The sequence below is a fragment of the Falco peregrinus genome, chromosome 3 (genome assembly GCF_023634155.1).
Source record: "Falco peregrinus isolate bFalPer1 chromosome 3, bFalPer1.pri, whole genome shotgun sequence".
NCBI classification, from domain to species: domain Eukaryota; kingdom Metazoa; phylum Chordata; class Aves; order Falconiformes; family Falconidae; genus Falco; species Falco peregrinus.
The window spans coordinates 62,411,146-62,434,710 of record NC_073723.1 but is presented as its reverse complement, the minus strand read 5'-3'; the positions used below and the strand labels follow the sequence as shown (position 1 = coordinate 62,434,710).

General features: G+C 39.1%; 1 protein-coding gene across 15 annotated transcripts in view; it reads left to right on the top strand.

The window, feature by feature from the left end:
* Window positions 1-23,565, top strand: part of PIEZO2 (piezo type mechanosensitive ion channel component 2) — a 314,952-nt gene that overhangs the window by 183,609 nt on the left and 107,778 nt on the right. For 10 of the 15 annotated variants that reach the window (XM_055799789.1, XM_055799793.1, XM_055799801.1 and 7 more), the window contains exons 6-8: window positions 3,629-3,839; window positions 6,648-6,861; window positions 23,379-23,547. In XM_055799789.1, coding sequence (XP_055655764.1) covers window positions 3,629-3,839; window positions 6,648-6,861; window positions 23,379-23,547 — 594 coding nt within the window. The remainder of the gene's footprint in view (window positions 1-3,628; window positions 3,840-6,647; window positions 6,862-23,378; window positions 23,548-23,565) is intronic. The other 5 variants (XM_055799791.1, XM_055799795.1, XM_055799802.1 and 2 more) reach the window with 1 other exon arrangement.

The window sequence follows — 23,565 nt, the reverse complement described above, 5'->3', positions numbered from 1 at the left end:
CTGTGAATCCAAAGTTTGTCTTTTTGACATACCCTGGAACATGGCCTTTCAGCTACTTCAGGAAAGGAACATGGTCTTTCAGCTACTTGACTTCACCTTGGATACTGGATTACAAACAGATATGTTTGTATACAAAAAAATATCAAACCTGTAGTTGTTTAGTTGTCATAGTGTTTTCACTGAAATAATCATCAACTGGGTCATGAATGTCACCACTGGGAAGTAGACAGAATAAGGTATCATCCTTAAAAACACTTGCAGATAGGGAAGAGAGAGATACGGAAACTAACCCACCTCTTCCAGGATGCGTGCTGGTGCAAAGCCCTGGTCTCTGAAACCGTGCAATCCTTGCACAGCCATGTCATTGATAGTTCAGGATGTGCTGAAAATTGCAAAGGCTTATGCACGTGTTCTGGAAAAATTTCTGGGACTGTAGAGTATGGTTCTGTTGATGATCAGGTTTTCCCATTCACTAACTTGTCTTAAACTGAGGAGAGTAGTTGAGGAACCTCAACTCCAAACAGACTTTTGTAGTTTTAGAAGGAAAACCTGGGAAATCACTTTGGTGTTTGCTGAGGTTCAGAGTGCTGATGTTTTCTTTCCAACAGCCAGTGACCTCAGTAACACCAGAAGTAGGTTGTTCTGCATTTCCCATGAGCATTTGTGAGGTCCTAACTTTTATGTAGAACTTGGAATTCGTATTTTCATATATAAATAAAAGTGAAAATACAAGGAAAGTTAACTTCTTTATCAACATTGCAAGCTTTTTGCTATGCATGAAGTGTGTAAGCCTCAGTCCATGGAAATTTTGGACCATCATCTCCTTCTCAGCTTTATCTTGGTCCAGTAAAATATCCTATTCCCTAGTGCTTCTCCCTGGGAGTGCTGTGTCATATGTGTCAGTACTAGATTATTAATACTGAACTCTTAAGACAAAATGTAGCCTAAAAGTCCTTCAAATCAATGAAGCAAGAGTGATTAGCCTGGTCAAGTTAAAAAATTATGGTTCTAGTTATCATGACAGGAAAATCCAAACACCCATTTTGAGGAGATAAAGGTGTGAAATTGGGCATTTGGCACCTGATGTGAGGGAGGCAGGTAGGGGGAAGAGACAGAAAAGGATATCAAGTCCCACCTTTCATGGGATTGTTTTTATGTGGTTTTCTTACTTCTGTGTCCTCATTTTTATTTTGTTGTTTGAAGGTATTGTTTATTTTCCTCCAATTTACACTTAAAATATTCATCTTGTTCATTTTCCCCTCAAGAACCTTTTCTGCTTCTGAATGGATAGCATTTTATTGTTTACTTTTGTGACTCTGCAGACTTATATTTCCTGTTCCTACATATGTATGTAAGTGCCATCTCAGCAATTTAGAGAGAACTGCCGTTTAGCTAAAGCTGTAATAAATGTGTGACTCTTGTCTTCACGTTCAACATAGATTCGTGGTATTCACAGAGGTATGAGTCCTGACAGTTTCCCATGGAATAATATTTATTTTGAAATTATTCCTACACATTTTCTGTAAATGATTCAACATTTTAATGCATATTTTCTTCAGAAAATTGAAAACATTAGTTGAAGAAATAAGGATCTCCTTCACATAGACCCATGTATAGTAGGTGTGCCATTTTTCATAACCTTTAATTGTCCAGCAGTCTCACTCATTCTCTTTTGTTTGGGATATGAACACTATTGAAGTTTTTGCTGTTCACTGGTCATACAAAGCACAAAGCACAGAGCACTACAGCCATTCCAGGAGGAGCAGGATTGTGCCCAACAGCACTAGAGGAGGGGTAGATTCATCTAGCAATTACAGCACAAGCAGAAACGATCGTAACTTTTGCCCTTGGTGTGGCTTTCTCATGGAAACAGCTGTGGCAGAAGAGCCTAATGTGTCATTCAGGCTGCTGTCAGCATCGTTTCTGAATATTTAAGCAGCTCCTGTTTAGGTAGGAGATCGGATGTGAGCAGCAGTGATGAACAGACAGAATACCTTTTTGTGCTGCATGGCTCAAAATGTGATGAGTGCATGTTTGGGCTGCCATCTCCTTTCCATTATTTTGCTGAGAGCTGTATAAGTGAACAATAACGAAGGTGACAATAACGAAGCAATTGAAGTGCTAGTATATGCCATTTATAATGGGTATAGCTAGTGAAATAGCCAAATATGTCCAAGAGGAAGGCAGATTTCCCAGATCAGCCCTGCTGTATTTAATACGTATTTCATTGTCTGTAAAATAGGTACTCTTGAGAATAAGCAGGCTTTTTCTGGGCATTCACAACAGTGTTAATGCTCCGAAGTAACAGGAGAAAGTCGGCACCAAGCTTAGAGGTGAAATGAAGGAGTCCACAGGGAATTTTGTTCCTTTGGGAATCCACATAACGAAATGGTACTGAAGAATCTGGTTAAGTAGACTGAGAGTTCAGCCGTCCCTAATGCAATCTTATCTATTGGTGTGGAATTTTTTTGCTGCCAAAGGTCACCAATAAATATAAAACTGCTATTCTGATAAAAAAATACCAATACTCTCTCTTTCTTACTTTCACACACAGAGATACTGCTTGGCCAGAACTGGTGTTAGCTAATACAAGTTCAGATTAGTGCCAAAGAAGCTATGCTGTATTACACTAAGTGAGAACCTGGCTCAAAACTATAACTTTTTTTAAAAAAAAAAAAAAAACACACATGCCCCTATGTGTCTGTGAATGACTAATTTTTCCATAAATTGTATCTTTGGGTGGGCCTCTTGCTAATCCTGCAGATTCTCACCATGGGCTGATGATTTAGTCTGCATCACTCAATAGCTGTGTATGTCTTCTGGTCTCCAAGATACGATGGAGACTTGCTGGTGAAGGCCACTGCCAAATCCTAACAAACTGCTCAAGTACGAGGGGCCTTTACATGTTTCCTTCTTTTCCTTTTTCCGCTGTGTAGTTCTCAGCCACTGGTCTCATTTTCAATGCTAAATTGTTGCAGATCATCCAAGCTTTCACTACTTCTCTCTTGCTCACTTTTTCTCCATTTCTTATTCTCTTCCTGAGCTTCTGCTTAGTGTGTTTTTTCTCTCCTAAACTGCCCTTCATTCACCAGTGAGCTACCTGTCTATTTATTTCACCCCTTGTTACCCTGTCTCAGATCACTCCTACCTGCCGCATTCTAGGTTCGGTATTTAAAGTCCAAGAAAGGGTTCATGGGGAAGGGGTTTGAGATTTGTTGAGGAGTATCAACGGGAAGGCACTTGTGTTTAGTGGCTGGAGATTATACTTGAAGCCACTGAGCCAAAGAGGAGTTTAACAGGTAGTAGAAAGATGGAAAGAAAGCTGAACAAACCAAACCAAATTTCATGTAAAAATGAACAAGCAACCTGTCAATGCACACGTAGGACTGCAGTCTTTCTAAGAGACAATGCTTAACATCGTTTTCTACTAGTGACAGATCTGAAGCAGGAGCCATCAATGTACAACTCTAGCTTTAGTACATCTTTCTTAACTCTCTTGTTACCTGCACGTAGTCAAAGACTAGAAGACTTCATTGTTGAATAAGATACGCATGGTTTTTAATGTCAAATTGCTTTGTGTCCCTGTCTCTCTTTTGCATTCTTGTTCTCTTCCCCCCTTCTCCTTCAGGCTGTAAGAGAAAAGTTAGAGCCAGATGATGCTTTGATATATGAAGAGGATCTGGATGATGAAGACTGTGGTGAAGCAGAATTTGAGGAAACCATGAAATTAAAACTGCTGCGTAGAATCGCCTCCCTAGCATCCAAACTGAGGGAGTTTATTGGCAACATGATAATCACCACTGGAAAAGTTGTTGTTACAATTTTACTTGGTTCAGCAGGTTGGTGCATTTGAAAAATTTCCTTCAGAGCTCATTAGATTATGCATTTAACAAATGACTTATCAGCGCTTTGGCACCTGTGGGAATAATGGAAATTTTTAAGGGAAAAGGAATTGCTACTGATTTTATTTAAATTAACTTTTTGGCAGGCATTGGGATATGCTGAGTGGCTTAATTTTTTTGTACTAATACTGTGTGGCCCTTTCATTCTATTTACAACTTTCACAGTTGCTGTTACAACCAAATAGTTGCATGTTGTAAGTGACTATATATTATATATATAAAAAAAAAACCAACAATGTGAATTCATAGATTTGGTTCTATTGCTTCCAACTGCAAAAAGTATCTGTATTCACATAGCCTTAAAACAAACAAACAAAAAAAAAAAACCCAAAGACAACCAAAACCCCAGGAAAGATTTAATAGGTTGACCATGTAGGGTATAAAAAGAGGGATAAGCGGATTTATGTTGTGTTTTGAAGTGGTTGAAAAAAATAGAGGTCTTGCTATGATATAGCCAACCTTTTTATAAGACATTTGATTTAGTACCACGTAAGCAGCTACAGCTAGAATGGAAGTGTACAAAATCACTGTAGGTTGTAAGTAATGAATGCAAAATTGGATCATGCAATTGTAAATTAGCATTTATCTGCCTACACACGTTTGAATGGAGTCTTTAGATATAAAGTGTAAGTACCAAGTGTGTAGTTAACACACGAGTATACTAGTATATGAAGGTAATACAATAGTATAAAAAATATTTCATATTGAATTACAAAAGCTGATCAGGTGTGGCCCTTTTAGTAAGGCATATCTTTCAGTAAGGTAAGATTAGCTGACAGCCTTACATGTAGCCAAATGCAAAATAATAAATCCAAAAAGGGGTGGCAAATATGTTATGTGGATCACCATGGGCCTGATGTCAGGGAAGAGTGATGCATTAAAACAAATAAAATAATAATAAAAAAAAAGCCTGAAGCCATTCAGAAGTTGCATGGGTAGGCATCACCGTGTGTGAGGATGAAGCAGAAGGATCATGCAGCAGTGGCAGGGGACAGTTTCTTCTGAGTGGTGGTGACCAGCCTGTCTGCAGAACTCCAGCCTACATGGAGAGCCAGGAGGTATTTGGAAGAGAGTTACAAAAAAAGGACTTGAGGTCTGGAAAGCCTGTGTTCCAGAAAGAGACTTTGAGCTTAATTAGTTAAATACTTCCTTCCTCACTGTGCCAAGAAAAAAAAAAAAAACATAAAAAGATGAATGGTGATTTGACTGCAGCCTTGAAGTACTGACAAAGGTACAAAATGCCTCCATTTTTTTAACGGACATCTAATCTAGTATAATTTATAATATGAGCCAATAGTTAAGTGGTAAACCAAGGCAATTTCAGGCCAGAAATAAATTTTGAATTTTTCACAGCCAGAGTAATTTCCCATGATATAATAAACTTACTAATGGGTAGAGTGGATTCTCCTTCTCCTAAAGTGTTTAAATAAAGACAAAGTATCTCTCTGAAAGAAGAAATAAAATAGTTATGGGCTTGAGGCAGAAATTGCTGGGGGAAGTTTTATAGCCCCCATCATGAAGGCAGTTGGAACAGATGATCCCTGTGGTCCTGGCATCCTTTTAAATCTGTGGGCCTACAGAAACACCAGCAAGTTATATGCTGGAGCAGAGACAGAGTACCCTAGGCTAAAGACTTGGTCTCAAGCACAGTATGAAAGATCTGATGGTGAAGCTCAGGCGAAATGACTGTGGGTAAAAGTCCTTACAGTGCCTGAATTCAGTCCAACTGGGGACTGACCCCCAGAGCGCTGCCCCTAAAAAGCACAGCAAGGCAGCACCAGGCAGGATGCAAGGTCCTCCTGCCAGGGTGGGTGGCCCAGCTGCAGGGCCAGTGGGCATACCGGAGGCAGGGGGCCACCAGGAGCCTGCAGGTCTGTCCTGAGGAAAGTGGCTCCTAGACATGCACTAGTAAAACACTTAAAAATAAATTGAGGCTAGTGTTCCTGTTGGCTTCGGTACTGTTACTTTGGAGACTCCACTGAACTTCTGTGCTGGATGTAAGCTCTCGTATGTCATTTTCTCATGGTTGCCACTCTTAGACATGTATGTCATACCTGCTTCCTCACTTATTTTTGTAGAATACCTGCAGAGCATCGAGTCTCCTTCACCAGTTAGATGTTTTCATAAGTGAAATACTCTGCTGCATGTGCAAGAGCAAAAACATTATACATATGTGAGACAGCAGGGTCTTTGTCATATGTAAATTACAAGTTTCTAAGAGTTAAACATTTTTTAAAAAATAAAACATTTACTGAACATTCTCTAGATTTTATCTAGATCTCTTGTTTTCAACATATGCATCATGGGCTTTTTTGGTTTTAATAACTCAGGATATCTCACGGTTTATATGAGAGGGCTTTTCACTGTTCATCCATCATGCCATTTTAGCATCTTGCACTGAAAATTCATTTTGAAGTCTAATACACCAGTGCTTTCAGGCACTATTGGCTGGCCCTGCAGCCATGTTTCTATGGCTTGTGAAACGTCTTTACAAAGAGAAGATTTCATCTCAGAGGAAGGTCTGGAGAGTGGTTGTGTACTAAGTGCTAAGGTATGGCATAAGTGAACGAAAATAAGATCCTTCTCTTATAGTCTCAGAACTAATAGCAGTATTAAGAGCTAATTGTAATAATTAGCATAAACAGTAATTCGTTTAAATTGTTTAATGCACTTCTTTTCAGACAATGTTTAACAAATGCTGATATTTCCCATACTTTTCCAACCCTCCATGTTTTTATTTTACAGGTATGATGGTGCCATCTTTGACCTCAGCTGTTTATTTCTTTGTATTTCTGGGGCTATGCACATGGTGGTCCTGTTGCCAAGCATTTGATCCGCTGATATTCAGCTGTCTGTGTGTGTTAATGGCTATATTCAGTGCGGGGCACTTGATTGGACTTTATCTGTACCAGCTACAGTTCTTTCAGGAGGTTGTTCCACCAAAAGATTTCTATGCCAGGTGAGGGAAATTCCTTTCCTTTTTAACTGTGGGCACATGTTGCCGTGCTCCATTATCACATGTTGATGCAAATGATCTTCCACATAATGCTTTGGTAAATGTTATGCATAACTTTGTGTTCAGTCTTGGAAGAGTTGAAGCATTTCAGGCTGAATGGTTTTGAAAGATAGCATGGTGACAGTCCTGCCTGGGCGGTTGTATGCAGAGAGCTGGGGCAGGTTAGAAATGGGAATGGGATTTTGGTTTTAGTCATCCTCAGGTGTGAGTGCAAATGATTTGGCTGAGACAGGAGATGAAGGAAGTAGGTGGCAACATCGATGCAAAGGCAGTGTACACATGCACATTTTTTGGTAGAGGAAAAGAAGTGCTCTGAGGTCTGTTGTCATAGTGTCTTAACTGGGGCAAAAGGCATGTGTGGTGCCTCAGTGCAGCGACTGAGGGCTGCTGTGGTACTGCACATGCTGTGCATAATATTAGATTGTTAATATAAAAATTATCTCTGGTCGTGCAGAACATGCTGGTCTTACGTTCATACCAACAGCTACCTCACTTAAGTCAAAAAGCAGCATTTCTAGTTACTGCTGCAGTAAATATTGATGGGATGTGATTTCACTGACCCTTTATTTTTTTACATACTCTAATCTAAAATAAGATGAAGTCATAGTTGTATTTTACTCATTACTGCTTTTTTCCTGCTGGATTGCGATTGCAAATAGTTTCTTACGGTATGTGTTTTTAGTGCTGTAGTAATCCTTACATTAAAGTAAATGTAAATTTTATTTCTAGTAAGCCTGTTGTTCCCTTTAAGTATTCTAAGTTGAAGGTGAAAGGGTGTTAGATGTACTGTGGAGAATCAATCAATGATTTATAATTCAATGCATCATTAAAAGCAGTAAAAATGAGCTGCCTAGCTACAGAAGGTGTTACTTTAGCACTTTTTTTGACATTTTATTTAGCACAGGTTAACAGGCGTGTGTTTTGTGATGTTGGAATTGCTGATTTGAGGGGGGCTGGTCGGGAGGGCATAAACATTACCTGAAAACTGGACAAGGTCGGCTTCGTTTAGGTTCTTCTGCGCCACCTAGAGGTCAGTGTGGGAGAACGGGGGACTTCTAGTACCAACTAGGTAAAACGCACACGACTTTCCTAAAACCTTTATATTGCTTTCTCCTTGTATTAAGAAAGAAAACATGGGTTCCAAATTCTCAGCTATTTGGCTATAAGGATATAATCTCAAAATTTTTTATCCCCAGACAGCAATAACATTTTCTGAAGGAGAGGAAGTGTGTGTTTCATACCATTTTGCTAGAATACACGAGACTCTTTTCATATGCAACATTTGTAAAAGTCCCTTTTTTTCTTTTTAATGTGTTCCTAGTGATTTTAAATTACTTTAATTTTATGTACTTTATTTTTCAGTTAATTTAGTCTGAAGCTTACTTTCTGCATTTAGCTATTTTTTTGTAAATTCCACATTTTATGATAAAATTTCATTCAATACAAATATGCCACTTAGGCACTAATTTTTTGAAATTAAAAAAATCTACTTGCAAGTAAGTTGCCTCTGCTTCACTGTAGAAGGAAAAAGCACCTTCAGAGCTTGCAGTACAAAAAGTCCCAGTGTTGGACTTTGGAGTATGTACTGACTTTTTTGTAAGCAGAAAAATGATGCTGTCTTCTTGCAGACTTTGTCTTGAACAGGTACTGTTGGGTACTTTGCCTTTTACACATGATATCATGTGGGGGACTGATGTTCTAAATTACATAGGCAGTTAGGTTTGAAAATACAAAACACCAATGACAACTCAAGGGAAGCTGGAGTAAATGTATCTTCCTTGTTTCTTTAATTGCAGTTCTTTCTGCTGTGGATTTACTTTGATCTACTTTCAGGGAGATGTGTTTGAAGAGCATCAAGACAGGTGCTATCAGTGCTTGGAAGTGCAAATCTGAGTGTGAGGAAAAGCCACTAATACGATTTTTAATGATTGGAGTCAGATTGGCATATAAGCAGTGGCTAGAGGAGGAAAATGAGAAATGCATGTAATGGAATGGTGCAGAGAAATTATTTTTGCATTTTTCATCCTAGAAGAAATTTGATAACTTGCTATTTTATGTACCATCTTGGATTGAAGCAGAGCTAAATATGCAGAATTCCCATTAATACTAGTGGGTGGCTTGCATGGGTAAATTATATGCTGAGAAAAAAAAATCAGATTCTCCAAATTCTTCTCTGCTATTCTCACCCAGAATATACCGTTTGATGTTTTGCAAGAGGAGAACAGCAGATCGTTCTCATACTTACTGAGTTGAATGAAATCTCCTTACTTAGTTGCACTAAACTCTGTATAAAAAAACACAGCAGGTATTTGCATGTCTTCGCTTTAGCGCTGTTACAAAATGACCTTTATCCACATATGAAGGGGAGCTGAAACACACAGAAAAAAGGGCTTTTATTTCTCTGTACTTTTGAGGGCTTGATCCCCAGGTTAAGCTCTTATAAAATGCAAGGGCAGATGTGAAAACTACTCCTGTTAGGCTGCTGGTGGATATTATTTTTCTTTGCATGGTGTGAGACTGGTGTTTTAGAAAGCTGCTAATGTTGGTATTTCTGGGTTTGAGTTCTCAAGTTGACAAGAAATACACAAGTTGTTTCTGATCAATAAAAAATGCGTTGTCTCTGGATAGTAATGCATTCAGCTTGCCACTGTATCGATTGATTTCAGACTAAATGAAGTTAAACTATACCCAGACAAGCTGGAATGTTCTCAACAGTATCTTTCAGCTAAGATCTGCATCATCCATGTGCTGCTCCTTCCTTTTAAGAATGCTTCAACTCAAAATTTGGCACTTGTGATTTTAAGAAGTGAGGAACGCTTGTCCCCAGAAGGAAGCAGTTTTATTGCAAGGGATAGTCCGAAACCTGGTGAATTTACATTACATGAAACCTTACGGGATTTTGCAAGCAAAGTACTTCCCTCCAGAATAGGATACTGTGGTAACATAGCCTTGTGTATTCGCCATAGTACTTATTAGCAAACATGAGGTATTTATCTTCTACAAAGTTTCAGATCTGGTGTGGCGATCTGGTTCTGCGATGTGCAGATAGAAGTGGCATAAACACAAATACACACTGAAATGTCATCCCGTGCACGCTAGGATCTGCAGATTTAAAAATGTGTAGGGTACTGAAAAGTCTTAAGTATAGCTGATGTGGCAGGGGCAGGAACACTAGCAGCAGAGCCTGCATGAAGGTGCCTCTGCCACTAACAGCTTTTCTTCTCTAGACCAGCCCACAGTGGAGAAGGGAGCAGCAGTTGTTCAAGGCAGTTAACTAGTTGCATAAATTAACACTGGATAATTACGAACTGATATCTATGAAATAAAATGTTCACACTCATTTATAACTTCATTTAATAGGTATTTTCTGTGCTGGCTTGCTGCCACATTGCAGAACTGATGATTTACAGAGATGGGAAAACAAAAGCAAGAAGTATCCATTTAAAGCAAAATTTGGAAAATATATTTCTGCCATAAAATTCTTTTCACCTGAGTTAATAAAAAAAAGTCAATGAGCTAAAATTACTTTAGAAATTATGTACACAGTGTCGCAGCCTGAAAAAATATGCAATAATGTGTTCACCATTTTTCAGATTGCTGACTCCTTTCTTCCTGATGTTGTTTATTTTGGCAAAAGGATGTAATTGGGGCAATGATAAGGCCATGCCAACATGAAAAATAGGATCAGTGCAGTGGTATGAAGTTTATTTTGAGTCAGTAAAGTTACTACTGTCCAAAACCGTGCTTATAAACGTATTTGTTTAAAAATCCAGTAGTCCGATCTAAATTAAAATCTATATCCTTTCAGAGAGTTTTAGGTCTATCTTGTATTGCTTGTAGTTGTCAGGGAAGTAGTGTTCAAAGTAGCTTAAATATAAATGGTTTAATCTATGGGAAGGCATCACCCTAATAAAGTGAGGCAAACCTAGGAGTCCAGGGAATGTCATCTGCTTCACAGTGGTACGTTATTTCACATGTTTAAGTGAATGGGAATTTGGAATTACACAGCTGATTGCTTTGTTGCAATCTCCTCAGTGGGGAAGTCTAATCTAAGGTTGTCTTTTCAACAGGAAATTTTTCATCTAAAGATGCCTCTAAATCTCTTTAAGCAGGACTTTTTAAATAGGTTTTCCAATGATGAGGAATAAGCTTGCTTAAATGACTGTTTTCATTTTGGAGGGAGTGTTATATTGATATTTGCTACAGATGGTAGAATCAGAATATCCAGTTCATTTTCGGATTTTTCTGAGATTACAGTCCAAAATTCTCCATTTGGCTTCCCTGAAAGCTTTGATCTAGATTAAAAATTTGTAGCCCAAATTCTCTGTTTATACAGGTAATAAATGCTTAAGCACAGTCTTAAAAATATTCCTGGAGTTGTCAGATAAGGGTAGGACATCCAGCTATAATTTTTTATTATTTTTTTAAAATTAGAGGCTAAGTGTGCTAATAAAATCTCAGCAGAAGAGCCGACATTTTACCTTGTTGGCGGTGTCTTGCGTCTCTGCAGGGCAAGGCACTGACCTTGTGCTGCTTTTGTAGCTCCACGGGAGCCAGGAGCTGGGCAACGTGTTTCACCTGAGCTGCAGCCACTGCGGGTCCTTGCTGCAGACCATCTGGCACCTGTCTCAAGGTGCCAGATATACTTACTTATATACTTATCTTAATCCCGTATAAATTTCTGAGGTTTTTGGAGTCACCTTGTAACCAGGTCATAAGCCAGCATTCTACAAGACGGGCTGTCTGAAGTTCATTTGTGTATCCCACATGGAGCTGCCCGGCTGCAACAGCTTTCGTGCCTTCTGCCATATCTTTTTAGCCACTTACCGCTGTGGTACTCCAGCACCAACTGACAGGGCAGAGACCTCTGGGTACATATACTGCCCTTCTTCGTTTCAATCATCCTTTATCAGCAAAAGCATACTTCGTAGTTGCAGAGCATGCTCCAAACCGTACTGGACTAGCCACCTAATTTGTCATGATGACCAGATTAGAGCCAAAATTTCTTTCCTGCAGAGGAAGAGAAATTAACTAATTGACTTTATTCTTACGGAAGTTACAGCTGAGTTTCATATTAGCAGCAAGATGTACCACATCTTAGGAGACTTAATTCTACTTAGAAGACTTTAGACTATGTGCTTTCTTAGAACTTAATCTTCAGCTTCATTATCTATTAAAAATTATTTTGCAAAGGAAGTGAATGATTCTGTTAACAGCTTAGAAATGCAAGTTCAGACTCCCATTGACAAAAGACAGTAATCATCTTTGCTGTTATGGTAATCTCCTTCTAAACTATGGGGTAGCCCAGGGCAGGTGGGCTCATCTGGGCTTCCTTTCCCATGAATGGTTGCATGAGATGATCTTTTGAGGACCCTTCCAACCTGGGCTGTTTTTTCTGTGATTCTAAGTCTTCTCTTGAATTGTGTTATTCTGCAAACGATGTTTTGTCCCAGGATTTTGTGCACCCCACAAAGTGAGTTTCTCAATATTATGCTAGGAGGTGTTTCCATACTAGGCAGTAAACAGTTCATTTGCTATCAGCTGAACAAATCATCAGAGTCTTTATTTTTTTATTAACTACCTAATAATGTATATCTGGTGTCCAAAAATATTCACAACTATAGCTGTGGCTGGTGAGTGGACAGTTATCAGAATTCATGACAGCATGGCAGAAGAGTTGAAAATGTAGGTGAACCAAGGAGTACTGGAAGGTTCATAGAAATCTTCTAACCTTCTCCATTCCATTTGTTTCTCCTTCCTTAGAGGAAGGTCTACATGTTCTTAACAAGCCTTGCATATTCTTTAGTTCCCTTTTAGCGTCTTACTTCACTGGAACAAGCTAGTGTGGTTTGTATCAGAAACTGCTGAAGATGACTGAGAAAGAAAGAGTTCTGTTTAGTGAATCCCACTCAGAATTTCATTACACATTTAACCTTTTCCAAGACTGAAAAAGGTTAGTACATTTTTTTACTGGTTAGATTTTCACACTTTTGATGATTCTGATAGCACTGTCTGGAATATTCAAATGTGATAGGAGAACCAGTGGTGGAATTACCAGCGAGCTGTAGCGATAAGGCTTTGGAAATGTTTAAAAACTACTCACTGTTGTGAGATTTCCAGCTTAGTATCTGCCACACGGGCATTCAGAGATTCATCCAAAGTGAATTCACCTCTTTCAGTGCTCACTCGGATGGATTCCTTGGAGATTCACTCATCAGTGGACATGTAACAAATGTCGGTGCTGTGCTTACTTTATAGCAGAGTTGTACTCAACTTTGATTTACAATGATTAGCTCAGGTTTTAGTGGAAGTCCAGTGGTGGCAACAGGAAAGTCACTGTAAACTTACCCAGCTTTACTAGGGAGAATTTGCAGCCCTTTCTGGTCTTTCGGTGGCTATCAATACCTATCTCTTTTTGCTGCATACTGCAGTTCTTCAAAATCAGCCAGTTCTTGTTTGTGGCAGGATTACAGCAAGTTTGAAACTCTGAAAAAAAAAGCAACAGATTAGCTAGTAAGTAAACTGTAGCAATTCCTCTGGCAGAGCAGCCCTTCCCAGCCTCCCTGGCAGTCTGTGTGGTGGTGGCTCTCCATCCCCACAGTAGAGCTGTCAGCATTCACTGTAACTGCCGCCCTGCACAAAGTGCCAAATTTAGCCTTGGCAGAAGCAGGTACAACTTTATTTACGTTACTGGCATTGCACCACAGGTGATTTACATCCCTCTATCTTCCCATGGACTTGAAAGGGATGCAAACTGAGAGACATGCTAAGACCTTTCAAAAACAATGAGTTTCTGCATGTGGGACCGGCTGGTTTCCAAGTTGTGTTTTGCTGCAGCAGCGTGCCTGCGACCGGTGAGCTCTGGCAGCCTCGTGTAGCTGGCCCTGGCCCCAGGTGGTTCTCGTTAGCGGGGGGAAGGGAGCCTTGGCGCTCTCAGCAACATGTGTGCTGTATCCGGAAACCAAGCATAAGCTGCAAACATAAAAATCAGTCGCCATCACATGACGTAATGTTGGTGAACTGCCACTTCCTTGCTGTCTCCTGCCCCTAAATAGCTGTGTGTTACCATAAGAATAGCCCAAGGTGCCTCTTTCTTGGGCTGTGTTGAAATGTCGGGGTAAGAGGAACAGAGGGAAGTGACAAAGATTTGAGAAGTACTGATCTGCCATGATGAACTTGCCTGCTGATTCTGATTTGACTGAACTGGGTATGCAATCATGCCCATAACAGAGCCTCCCCACTTTTGCATCCACTTAGGCAGCTGATTCGGCCGGGCACCAGCACACCGCTCCACTAACAGAAGCTCTGCTCATGGTCAGGGAGAGCTGGATTGCTCCACTCCCCCATACACACTGTGTGTCTGTTTACATGTATCTGATTCCCACACTGACACTTGAATACAGACTCCCTGCCCATCACAGACTGTCCTATGTGGACATGCAGAGGACGACTGTGAAGAAGTGACCCTTTAATTTTCTTTTCATATTGTTACAAGAACTCGGATCTGCATGCTATGATCATTGAGCAAGTGCCTGAAGACAAGGACAGAAAAGAGACAGACAGACAGACATCAACCGCTCTCCCACCAGATTCGGATCACTATTGCTTTGTGGTATCAGGAGACATGGATTATAATCGGCAAACTTCTCTTGGCATTACAAGCTTGTCTTTACTGTTTTCCTGAGGTCTGCTTGCCAGCGTTTATTTTCATACTCTGGCGTGCCCAGAAATTGTGATGATAAATATTTAGCGCTTATGTAGTTCTTTGTGTTTTCAGCTCCATGTATCAACACTGACAAATGAAGCATCCCACATTCCTCAGAGGCAGTACAAAGGCAGCCCTGAGTAACCTCAGTGGGGCACACACCGGGGAGTTAGTCCTTGTCTGTGCAAGAGGTGTTCTACATCAGTTTCTCTAAATCCTCAGAGCGGATGTGCATAATCTCTTGTTTGTGTTCATTTTGCTAAAGCTGGGAACTTACCAATAATAACTGAACCAATCAGGTACAGTTTATAACCAGTTTAAAATCAGCTATGTTATACAACTTCAGTTTTGAAATTAGGCATTTCCCCCACATTTCTCAAGCCTTATTGTTCATTATCCCATTATCTTCTTTCCCATATCTTGCTATTTTATTGTCTTTTTCTTTTTAAAAACAAATGGGAATCATAGCTTGCCTTTCTGCCTTAGTGCATTCTCTGCTAAAAAAGAATATCATCTTTGCTCATATTTTCTACTGCAGAATCTCTTAATTTAGGTATCAATCACTTTTGATTTTTTTTTCAGTCCCTTTCACCGCCAGCTGGTTAAGTGGAAAAATCTCTTTATCCTCTGCATGCATCACTGAACCTAGCAGACTGTCCCAGTGTGACTGAAAAGTATCATCATTCCCTTTCAGAGGTGGAAAAATTCCCTAACAGAAAAGTTAGATGAATTGCATAACCCCCCCAGATAGCCAGGGCTTGGAATAAAACCCGGTGCTTTTGGCTTCAGTCTTCTGTGTCCTTAGGTTCTTAGATCACAGACCAAGTTGCCTCAAAGTTGAAGTGAGTATGAAGCTACACTTTAAAACAATTTCTGTTCTTCTGCATATGTTATTCTAAGAGGTAAAAGTAAATCTCTGAAGCTGGCAGGCAGTTGCATGGTTAGTTGTACTGGGTTGCTTGCACATGGTCAGGTGGCAGCACCCCGCTAAACGCTGATGCTCACCGGGGTGGTTTGAGCGTGGTCTCCTTTTCCTAAATGATTTCTGCTGGAGCTTTACACTCAGTGGCCTAGCTGCGTAAATGCATCCGTCCTCCTTGCACCTGAGCTTAGGACACCAAGGCTGTCCGTGGGCTGCACTACCTGCCTGAGTTTTGGAAGCAGGCTGTCCTCCCTTCACTTCCCCTGCTTTGCCTGTGTGAGACTTTCTGAGGTGGGACTGTTGGCTACTTTCCTTTCAGCAGCTCTGCCAACTCACTTTGAAAAACCAATAACCTCGGTTACTAATTGGCGCGGAAAGACATCGTTAAGCCATGCCTCCTGCTGTGTGCTGAGGTGTCCAGGCTCACCCTCTGGCAAGGGGAAGCCTTTGTGCCCATGGATGTTTCTGAACATGCCTTCAGTTCTCCCTCTCCCACTTTCCAGATGGCCCCTTAGAAACCTTGACCTGTTTTCTCATTCCTTTAATCTCCGAGTAGAAAATCCAACTAACCATTAATTTTTTTTTTAAGTTTTGTTGGCACAATTTGGGTGGCGTCCTTCCTCAGGTGGTGCTGTTCAGTATGAGTTGTTTTTCATTCCCCCGTACGGTTGCAGGGGAATGTGTGTGTACATGAGGAAGCGGAGTGGATGGCAAACCACTGTGCCTGGTGCCAACCAGCCTTCTGCGCTGGGGTGGCTTTTCTTCCTCCATCCTCTCATCCCAGCAGTGCTGCCTCAGCTCCTGAAGCCTCCATGCTCCCTGAGTTGCCCCTGTAGCTGAGACTTGGGAAAATAACCCTGCTGCATTTACAGTAGTTTTAGTGACAGAACAAGCAACTGTCTACCTAGCTCTCTACCTAACACGTGAGCCAGGCTACTGCTGTCAAAGCAGTGACACTTGTTCCTGGTGAGGAAAGATCATGTTGAAGCAGTTATACTAGCTAAGGTATCAGGGACCTAAAGCAATTTATTCTGCAGCATTAACCCCATTTCACCTTCTTCTTGTCATAGTGTCTGGTGGTCCTCCCTCTGCCAGATGCTCAGCTCTCTGATTGGGATGAAATTTACTGGAGTTGCTGCTTCAGCACATTTCTTCATCAGATTATCACCTCTGGAAGTCCCAGCAAAGGTCCCCAAAGACTACAGCTACATCACTGCTTTTCTAGCTTGCTGATGTGCTGAAAAGTGCAACATCAATATCAGTGCTCACCAGACACTCAGAGCACAGCTGAGCTGTGTCATGGCTAATGAAATGGTTTGGGGATCCGGAGAGGAAACCCACTGGTAGGATAAATCTTCTTCATGTGAGGCTTTTGAAGATGGATTTCGTCTCAGTAAACAAGGGATTAATAGACCCACATCTACTATCACTTTTACTGATAACAGTGGGGAATTATTACCTCTAAGGCAATGAAAGCATACTAGGAATGAATAGTGGAATAGAAAGTCAGTACAAAGCTTGATTATTGGATTAAATGTGCTATATAGCTCACAAATCTTTATGTTCAGACTTAAATTCCCCTCAGGGAAGCTGCCTTCTTTCAGATATGTGAAGAATTTGAATGTCTGAGATTTGGTCATTTTTAATGGATGTCCAGTCTTTAACAGCTTCCAGTCATGTAGTCTCAGGGAAAATTCCATTATCTGGTTACTTTAAAGAAACAGGTTATAGAGCAGATGCTATTTAACATCCTGTTTTAAGGTTGTTAATTCACTTGAGAGCAAAAGAATTTTATTGTTGCTGCTTATATGGTTTTTATTTTGTTCTCCCTGAATTAAGATTTGTGTTTTATTTACAGTTTTTGCAAGCTTTTATGTAATTTGCAGCCCTTAAAGCTATCCTTTCTCTTCTCTGCAGCTTCCCGGATTAATGGCTCATAATTTCTCTCTGTCCATTATATGGATGATATTAGCACACAAGTTTTAAATTACTTATTTTTTCAAGAGGTTTCTCATCCAATAGATTTGTGTTTGAAATTAGTTTTCCTTTAAAAGAGAAGTCATTGATGTTCAGAAGAGGGTGGGAGATATACCAGGGCTGGTTTTGTCATTGCCAGAAAAGCTTTGATCCAATACAAGCTATGGAAACCAAGACCTGGTAGAAAAAAAGTACGTAGACATCTGCTAAAGAGCTATAGAAATATGATGACATTAAAACAAAAGTTAAAATGATCTACTTACCTACCAAGCCTACGTTCACTGTGTGTATGCCTGTATTATAGCGTTGTGATAGCAACACTCTGAAGGAAAACACTTCCAGTCTTAGTCTACATTTTCAGATATTTCAAAAAAAGTTATTAACTGTTAAGCTGAAATTTATCATAATACTTCTCAACCCAAACAATCAAATTTTTGTGTTTTTGTTAATATGGCACAGTTCCACTTAGCCAGTTCTGAGTTATCCAAGTCTGAACTAAAGCAGGGTCTAGGGCTTTTAAGCACTAAAAATATACTTGCAATACTTTTAAAAGCTTGTATCACTCCAAAATGGATAAATTTAATAACTTTAGTCCAGCTGTGGACTGAGATTTGAGTCTGCAGTATCTCTGTCCACAGTTGTCCTGCTGAGCTGAGGGGAAGGCATGAAGGATCAGCTCCTTCTCTGTGGAATCTTACAAATACCGTGACTTGGAAAGACAAATGCCAATTTTCCCATTCATTCGTTTTTTTCCCTTAAAAAGGCACTTGAAACCAAATGCCTCCTTCTCATCTTAACCCTAATTCTTTGGGACGCTTAATGCATTTCAGCCAACTTTCCCACCTCTTTCCTGCCTGTGTTCTGTTGTTTGTATGAAAGTGTGTCAGCTCAGTGTACCCTGGAGCATTAGCCCCAGTGTGGTCTGAATTCCCAGCCTATAGCCTAGAGAGCAGAAACCTTCTGGAAGGCAAGGATGGGCCTGGAGGTACCATGGAACTGGCTGAGTCCTTTGCAATGGCATGTATTTCCTTAGGCATATAGCCAAATTATATATGGGGGAGGAGTGGCGTTGCTCACAGGATTCCCTTGGAAGGGACTTTATGGATATAATTTTATGGATCGTAACTTGTGTGTAGCTCTGCCATCCAAGTACAGAAAACTCAACAGAATGGCTTTTGGGGGGCTGTGTAGGAATGATATTTTCTGTATGCTAATTTATTTTGTTAATTGCTTTCACTCCTTACCCCCTCTTCTCCCCAGGAAATTCTCAAATTTGGCAAGAGTATGTACCTACTTTAAGTCAATGTTTGAAAAAAAGTTTCACTCTTCAAGAGTTTAGGACATGGCACTTTCAGTATTTCAAGTACTCTTCTTCATGAATCTCAGTCCTCAGGGCTTGGCCTGTGAAGCACAAAGTTTTGCCCTTTACCCCTGTATTGTCAGCCCTCTTTCCCCAAGAAAAAGATTTCTGCAACAACCGTCATCACCCTACAACCACCACCCTCCCCAAAAAGGCTAAATTTTCCCCCCATTTCTGGGTATTTACTGTTGTTGAATTTCTCTCTGTTGTTTTTTTCTGCTCTCTCCTGTCCCTTACTTTCATTTTCTTCTCTTATTCTTCTTCCTTTTATTCTCTTGTGTGGCCACTTTTAGCATCTCTATTTTAGAGTTCAGCTATTCATATGTCAGTCAATCTTGATATTCCATTTTCCTACTGCAGACTTGCAGGCACCACTCCCCTCTCCTTCCACGTGAGGAGAGCGAAATAAATATGCAATAGAAGATATCAAATTGATAATATATAGAATAATACACACATATGTATTTTCTATATGTGTATATATATTATATATCAATATACTATATAGATATATCTTGAAGATGTACAGCTGAAAATGATAAGGCAGTAAAAGTTTTGCTTTATATTGAAATCAAGATTGAATGCCTTTCTAAACAATAAACTGTAATTCAACCACAATTTATTTGTTCAGTATGAGAATTATTGTGTATCCTACATTGTGCAGGATGTCAGAAGTATTGCTTCCCTTCCTGACCTTGGAAATTATGAGGCAAATCCTGGTCTGAAATCAACTGCTAAAACACCAGTACACACAGAATCTGAACTGACAAATATATTTTTACAAGGAGAAATGTTTCATATCATTTTTACTGGAGGCAAAATTCCCAGACCTAACAGATCTGTAATTAGTATATTTGATTATTCTACATATTATTTACATGTATTTAATTTTTTTATGTAACCTTTTTTTCATATTTAATACCATGACTAATTACTAACACTAATTCTTATACTATAGTAGTGTAATAATTAAATAATTCGTGCTGGAGAAGTTTTAGTAATTTACATAATGCAATAATAAAACATGGTACTTAGCAGCTCCTTCGGTCAAATATCTGTGGGTGCCAAAGGAATTTGTTTTTCTGTTTTCCATGAAAATGGAAATTGCTCTTCTGAATTTTTATGCTGGACTGATATAAAAAGTGGGAGGTTTTTTTATGGTAACAGCTTACAGCTTTGTCAGTCACAAAAGATGAACATGCATCCGCTAAAAGGATGATTCACAGATTCGGTAGGAAGCTTTGCTGGGAGAACAAACTTATAGAGTAGGAGCTGGACAAAAAGATACCAGCTTTATTTTAAGAACAGTTTTTCATGGTTTATTTCAGAGCATTCCTCAGTCAGACATTCAAGTTCCTCTTGGCCCTTTATGATTTCTAAAATTTTCCAAATTATTTCTACTATACTTTTTTTTTTTTTTTCTTAATGAAGTGCATTTTTCAGAATACCAATGAGGACTTTGAAAAACACGATTTTTGCTTCTTTGTAGGAATAGAAAAAATAATCTATTACATCTTGCAAACCTCCAGTTGTTTTTTAGATTACATGGAGTCTTTTGAAAAGCGAAGTATTTCCACTAGAAAATGGTCTCTCGGTATTCCTTTTATTTATCTTCTATATCCAGGCATGCATACGCTTGTCTTGTTGGGCATCTGGTTTCCCCCACTTAGGACTCATTCTGACTTTATCGATGGCATATGTGTATGGTGGCTAAGATAAAGTCCCACTAAGATCAGAGCTGGACACAAATACAGCTGATCATGACCAATACTGAATGTAAAGACATCTTTGTGGAATGAAGTATGCAGAACTGAATAGTGCCCTAATATCTGTTGCTTACAGTAAATGCTATACATTTTATGGCAGTCATTCCTGTGTATTTAAAAGCTTTGAATAAGAGAAGATGACTGTATCTCTGAGAAATGTTCTGCACCGGCAGTTCTCATTGAAGACAATGTTGAAGCATAAATATTGAATGAATAGCAACTTGCAGGCCAGAGAGAATGAGCATTCCCAAGATGTCAGTGTATTTGGAATTTGGTAGACAGGGAACGTTGTGTTGAGTACCTTTGTGATTAACAAGTCTCAAAGCCTAAAAAGGATTCAGAAAGGAGGAGCAGTTCCTCTAGACTTGTGATTTATGAGACAAAGTGAAATGGGTTAAATAAATACATTGCTGGTCACGTGGCAATTAAGAGGGAAGAGATGCGTTATAACTTACATATATTTGGTGAATGCAAGACCAGAAGGGAGCAAAGTCCAAAAGTGTAATATATGGATAATTTGAAGCAAGCAAATGAAACTAAGAGAATGAGAATTTAACTGAAGCATAATAAAATTTACTAACTGGTAGGATTATGTGGAATGTTTTTTTCAGTAGAGATAAAAGTAAAACTCAAGATTTTGAGACTTTATAGTTACATATATTATAAAATATTATCTGAATGGAATATGTGATATGAAAATCATGTCTGCTTAACAGAAGGGTCCAAGGACCTTCAGGAGCTTTCCCTCATTTCTGTAGGACATACTCATCACTCACTGTCAATGGAAAGACTTCTTACTTCAGTAAGAATTGGATTTCACTCTGATTCTGATATGTTTATGAAACAACAGTATGTGTATGTGCTTACATAGAAAAGCTTAAAATGAACCAAAGATGGAGAGATGTGTTGTGAAATAGAGGTAGAAGATGAAACTAATAGGAACTCAAAAACTCTGATCATTGAAGGGCAAAAATTACAAGTTATTTGGCAGAGAGGAACACAGGCAAAACAAGATGTTCCCCTATGATGACAGAAATATGAACAGAATACACACCAGCATCAATTTCAGTCAGATGGAGTCAAACCATAACACCAGCCCTGAATAGCCCTGAATGTGCTTGGATGCTATGGAAGTTTGAATCTGGGTCAACTCCAAACACAGCTCTGTCAGCTCCTTTTAAGTTACAAAAATTTATTTTGTATGCAGGATCTTGCCCTTGTTGTTTTTTTGGTTTTTTTTTTAACTTTTCCAATCTTGGATCCACCCAAAAGCTCTGAGAAATCTTAAAGTTTATAGCCTTTGGCTCGTGTTAACAATCAGAATGAGAAGTGAATGCAGATAAATTGTTCAATAAAATGCTATAGAGCTCTAGTTTTGGCAGTTAATGGTATTATATCCATGCCACAAACCCCCAGTGAACGAACAGGTATAACTTCTCCTTTTTTATATATCCAAAGGGCAGATTTCAGGCAGCACATCTCTGTTGAATATCGTACTTACTCTTTGTATTCATTCACCCTTTCATGTTGGATCTTACTAGGTAAAGGAAGAAATAATATTTTAGACATTTAGTATTTACAAGTAAATCCTCCAGCAGAAAAACATTTGTTTTTTTTAAATGTATGTTTTACTCTATCGGAGTAACAACAGTTTGGGTTTGTTCTATCAAGAAATCATTCTTCTTAATTGTCTCTTAGAATCAAATCTATTTCTTGGAAGAAAAAGCTTTGGCAACAGAGCAAAACTGTTTATTGTGAATCCTGACATATACTACTGGTAACTCTATGCCCTAGCTTTGAAACTCTGCAAAATATTTTACAGTGAAAGAAACAGATTAATTAAGATTTTCTACTAGTTTTGTTTCAGCATCTAACACATCTACAAAGCATATGACGTCTTGTCTTAATTTTAAAATGTTGTTTGTTCGTTTTTTTTCCTTAAGTGGCTTTTCTAACATATGTTTCTTACTTGATAGAAATACTGTGACATGCCATTTTTTCCAGAAATAGTCAAATACCTCATGCCACTACAACTACATTATACTGCATTATACTGCATTATACAACTACATTATACTGCAACTACATTAATATTGTGGAATTTATTTATCTTTTTTTCCTCAATGATTTGGTCATCCAGAACAATTGCCTTTCTGAATGTTTTCCTTTTCTGTTCACAATAGCCATGAGTTTAGTGGACTTCTGTGTGTTTATAAGTATTTGCATAATTAGATAGCAATTTATTAATAGTATTAGTTTAAAAAAAAAATCAGTATGATGTTCAATGTGCAGTGGAGATGTACTTTACAGCTCTGTCCTGGCAGACTGAGTGGAATGGTGTTGTATGTCAGTTTACTAAATCACTCTGAAATGTCATGTTGCTGTGATTTGCCAAATGGCCTTGCAGCCAGATTTTCTCTCCCCTTTTTCTGTAGCTCTGGGCCTACGGGGTGCAGGTCATTTAAAGTTTTCACATTGGACATGGTAGATGTAATAATATTATACTACCGTTTCTTACGTTGAAAACCAAGTGCAAAACCCATTCCTTTTCACTAAATATATGGAATGAAATAATCACTGCATTTTCAATAAGATAGCAAATGCTCTTTTTGAACAAGGCAGTTGGTTTTACAGGTAGGCAAAAATTAATGAAAAAAAGTTTTTTAAACATTGTAAGATTTGGTGTTCATTCTCTTTAACTTGGTTAGTTGTCTTTTTTTATATCCACAGGTTGTTCGGTGTCACTTCACTTACTCAGACAAACTGCTCAAGCACTTGGATGATCATCAAAAATCAGGAGTTGCATTGGTATCACCATGCTAATCCAATTTTACTGCTGGTGATGTACTACACCCTGGCAACTCTTATCCGCCTCTGGCTACAAGAGCCCATTGTAAGGGTAACTTCCTTCTCTTTT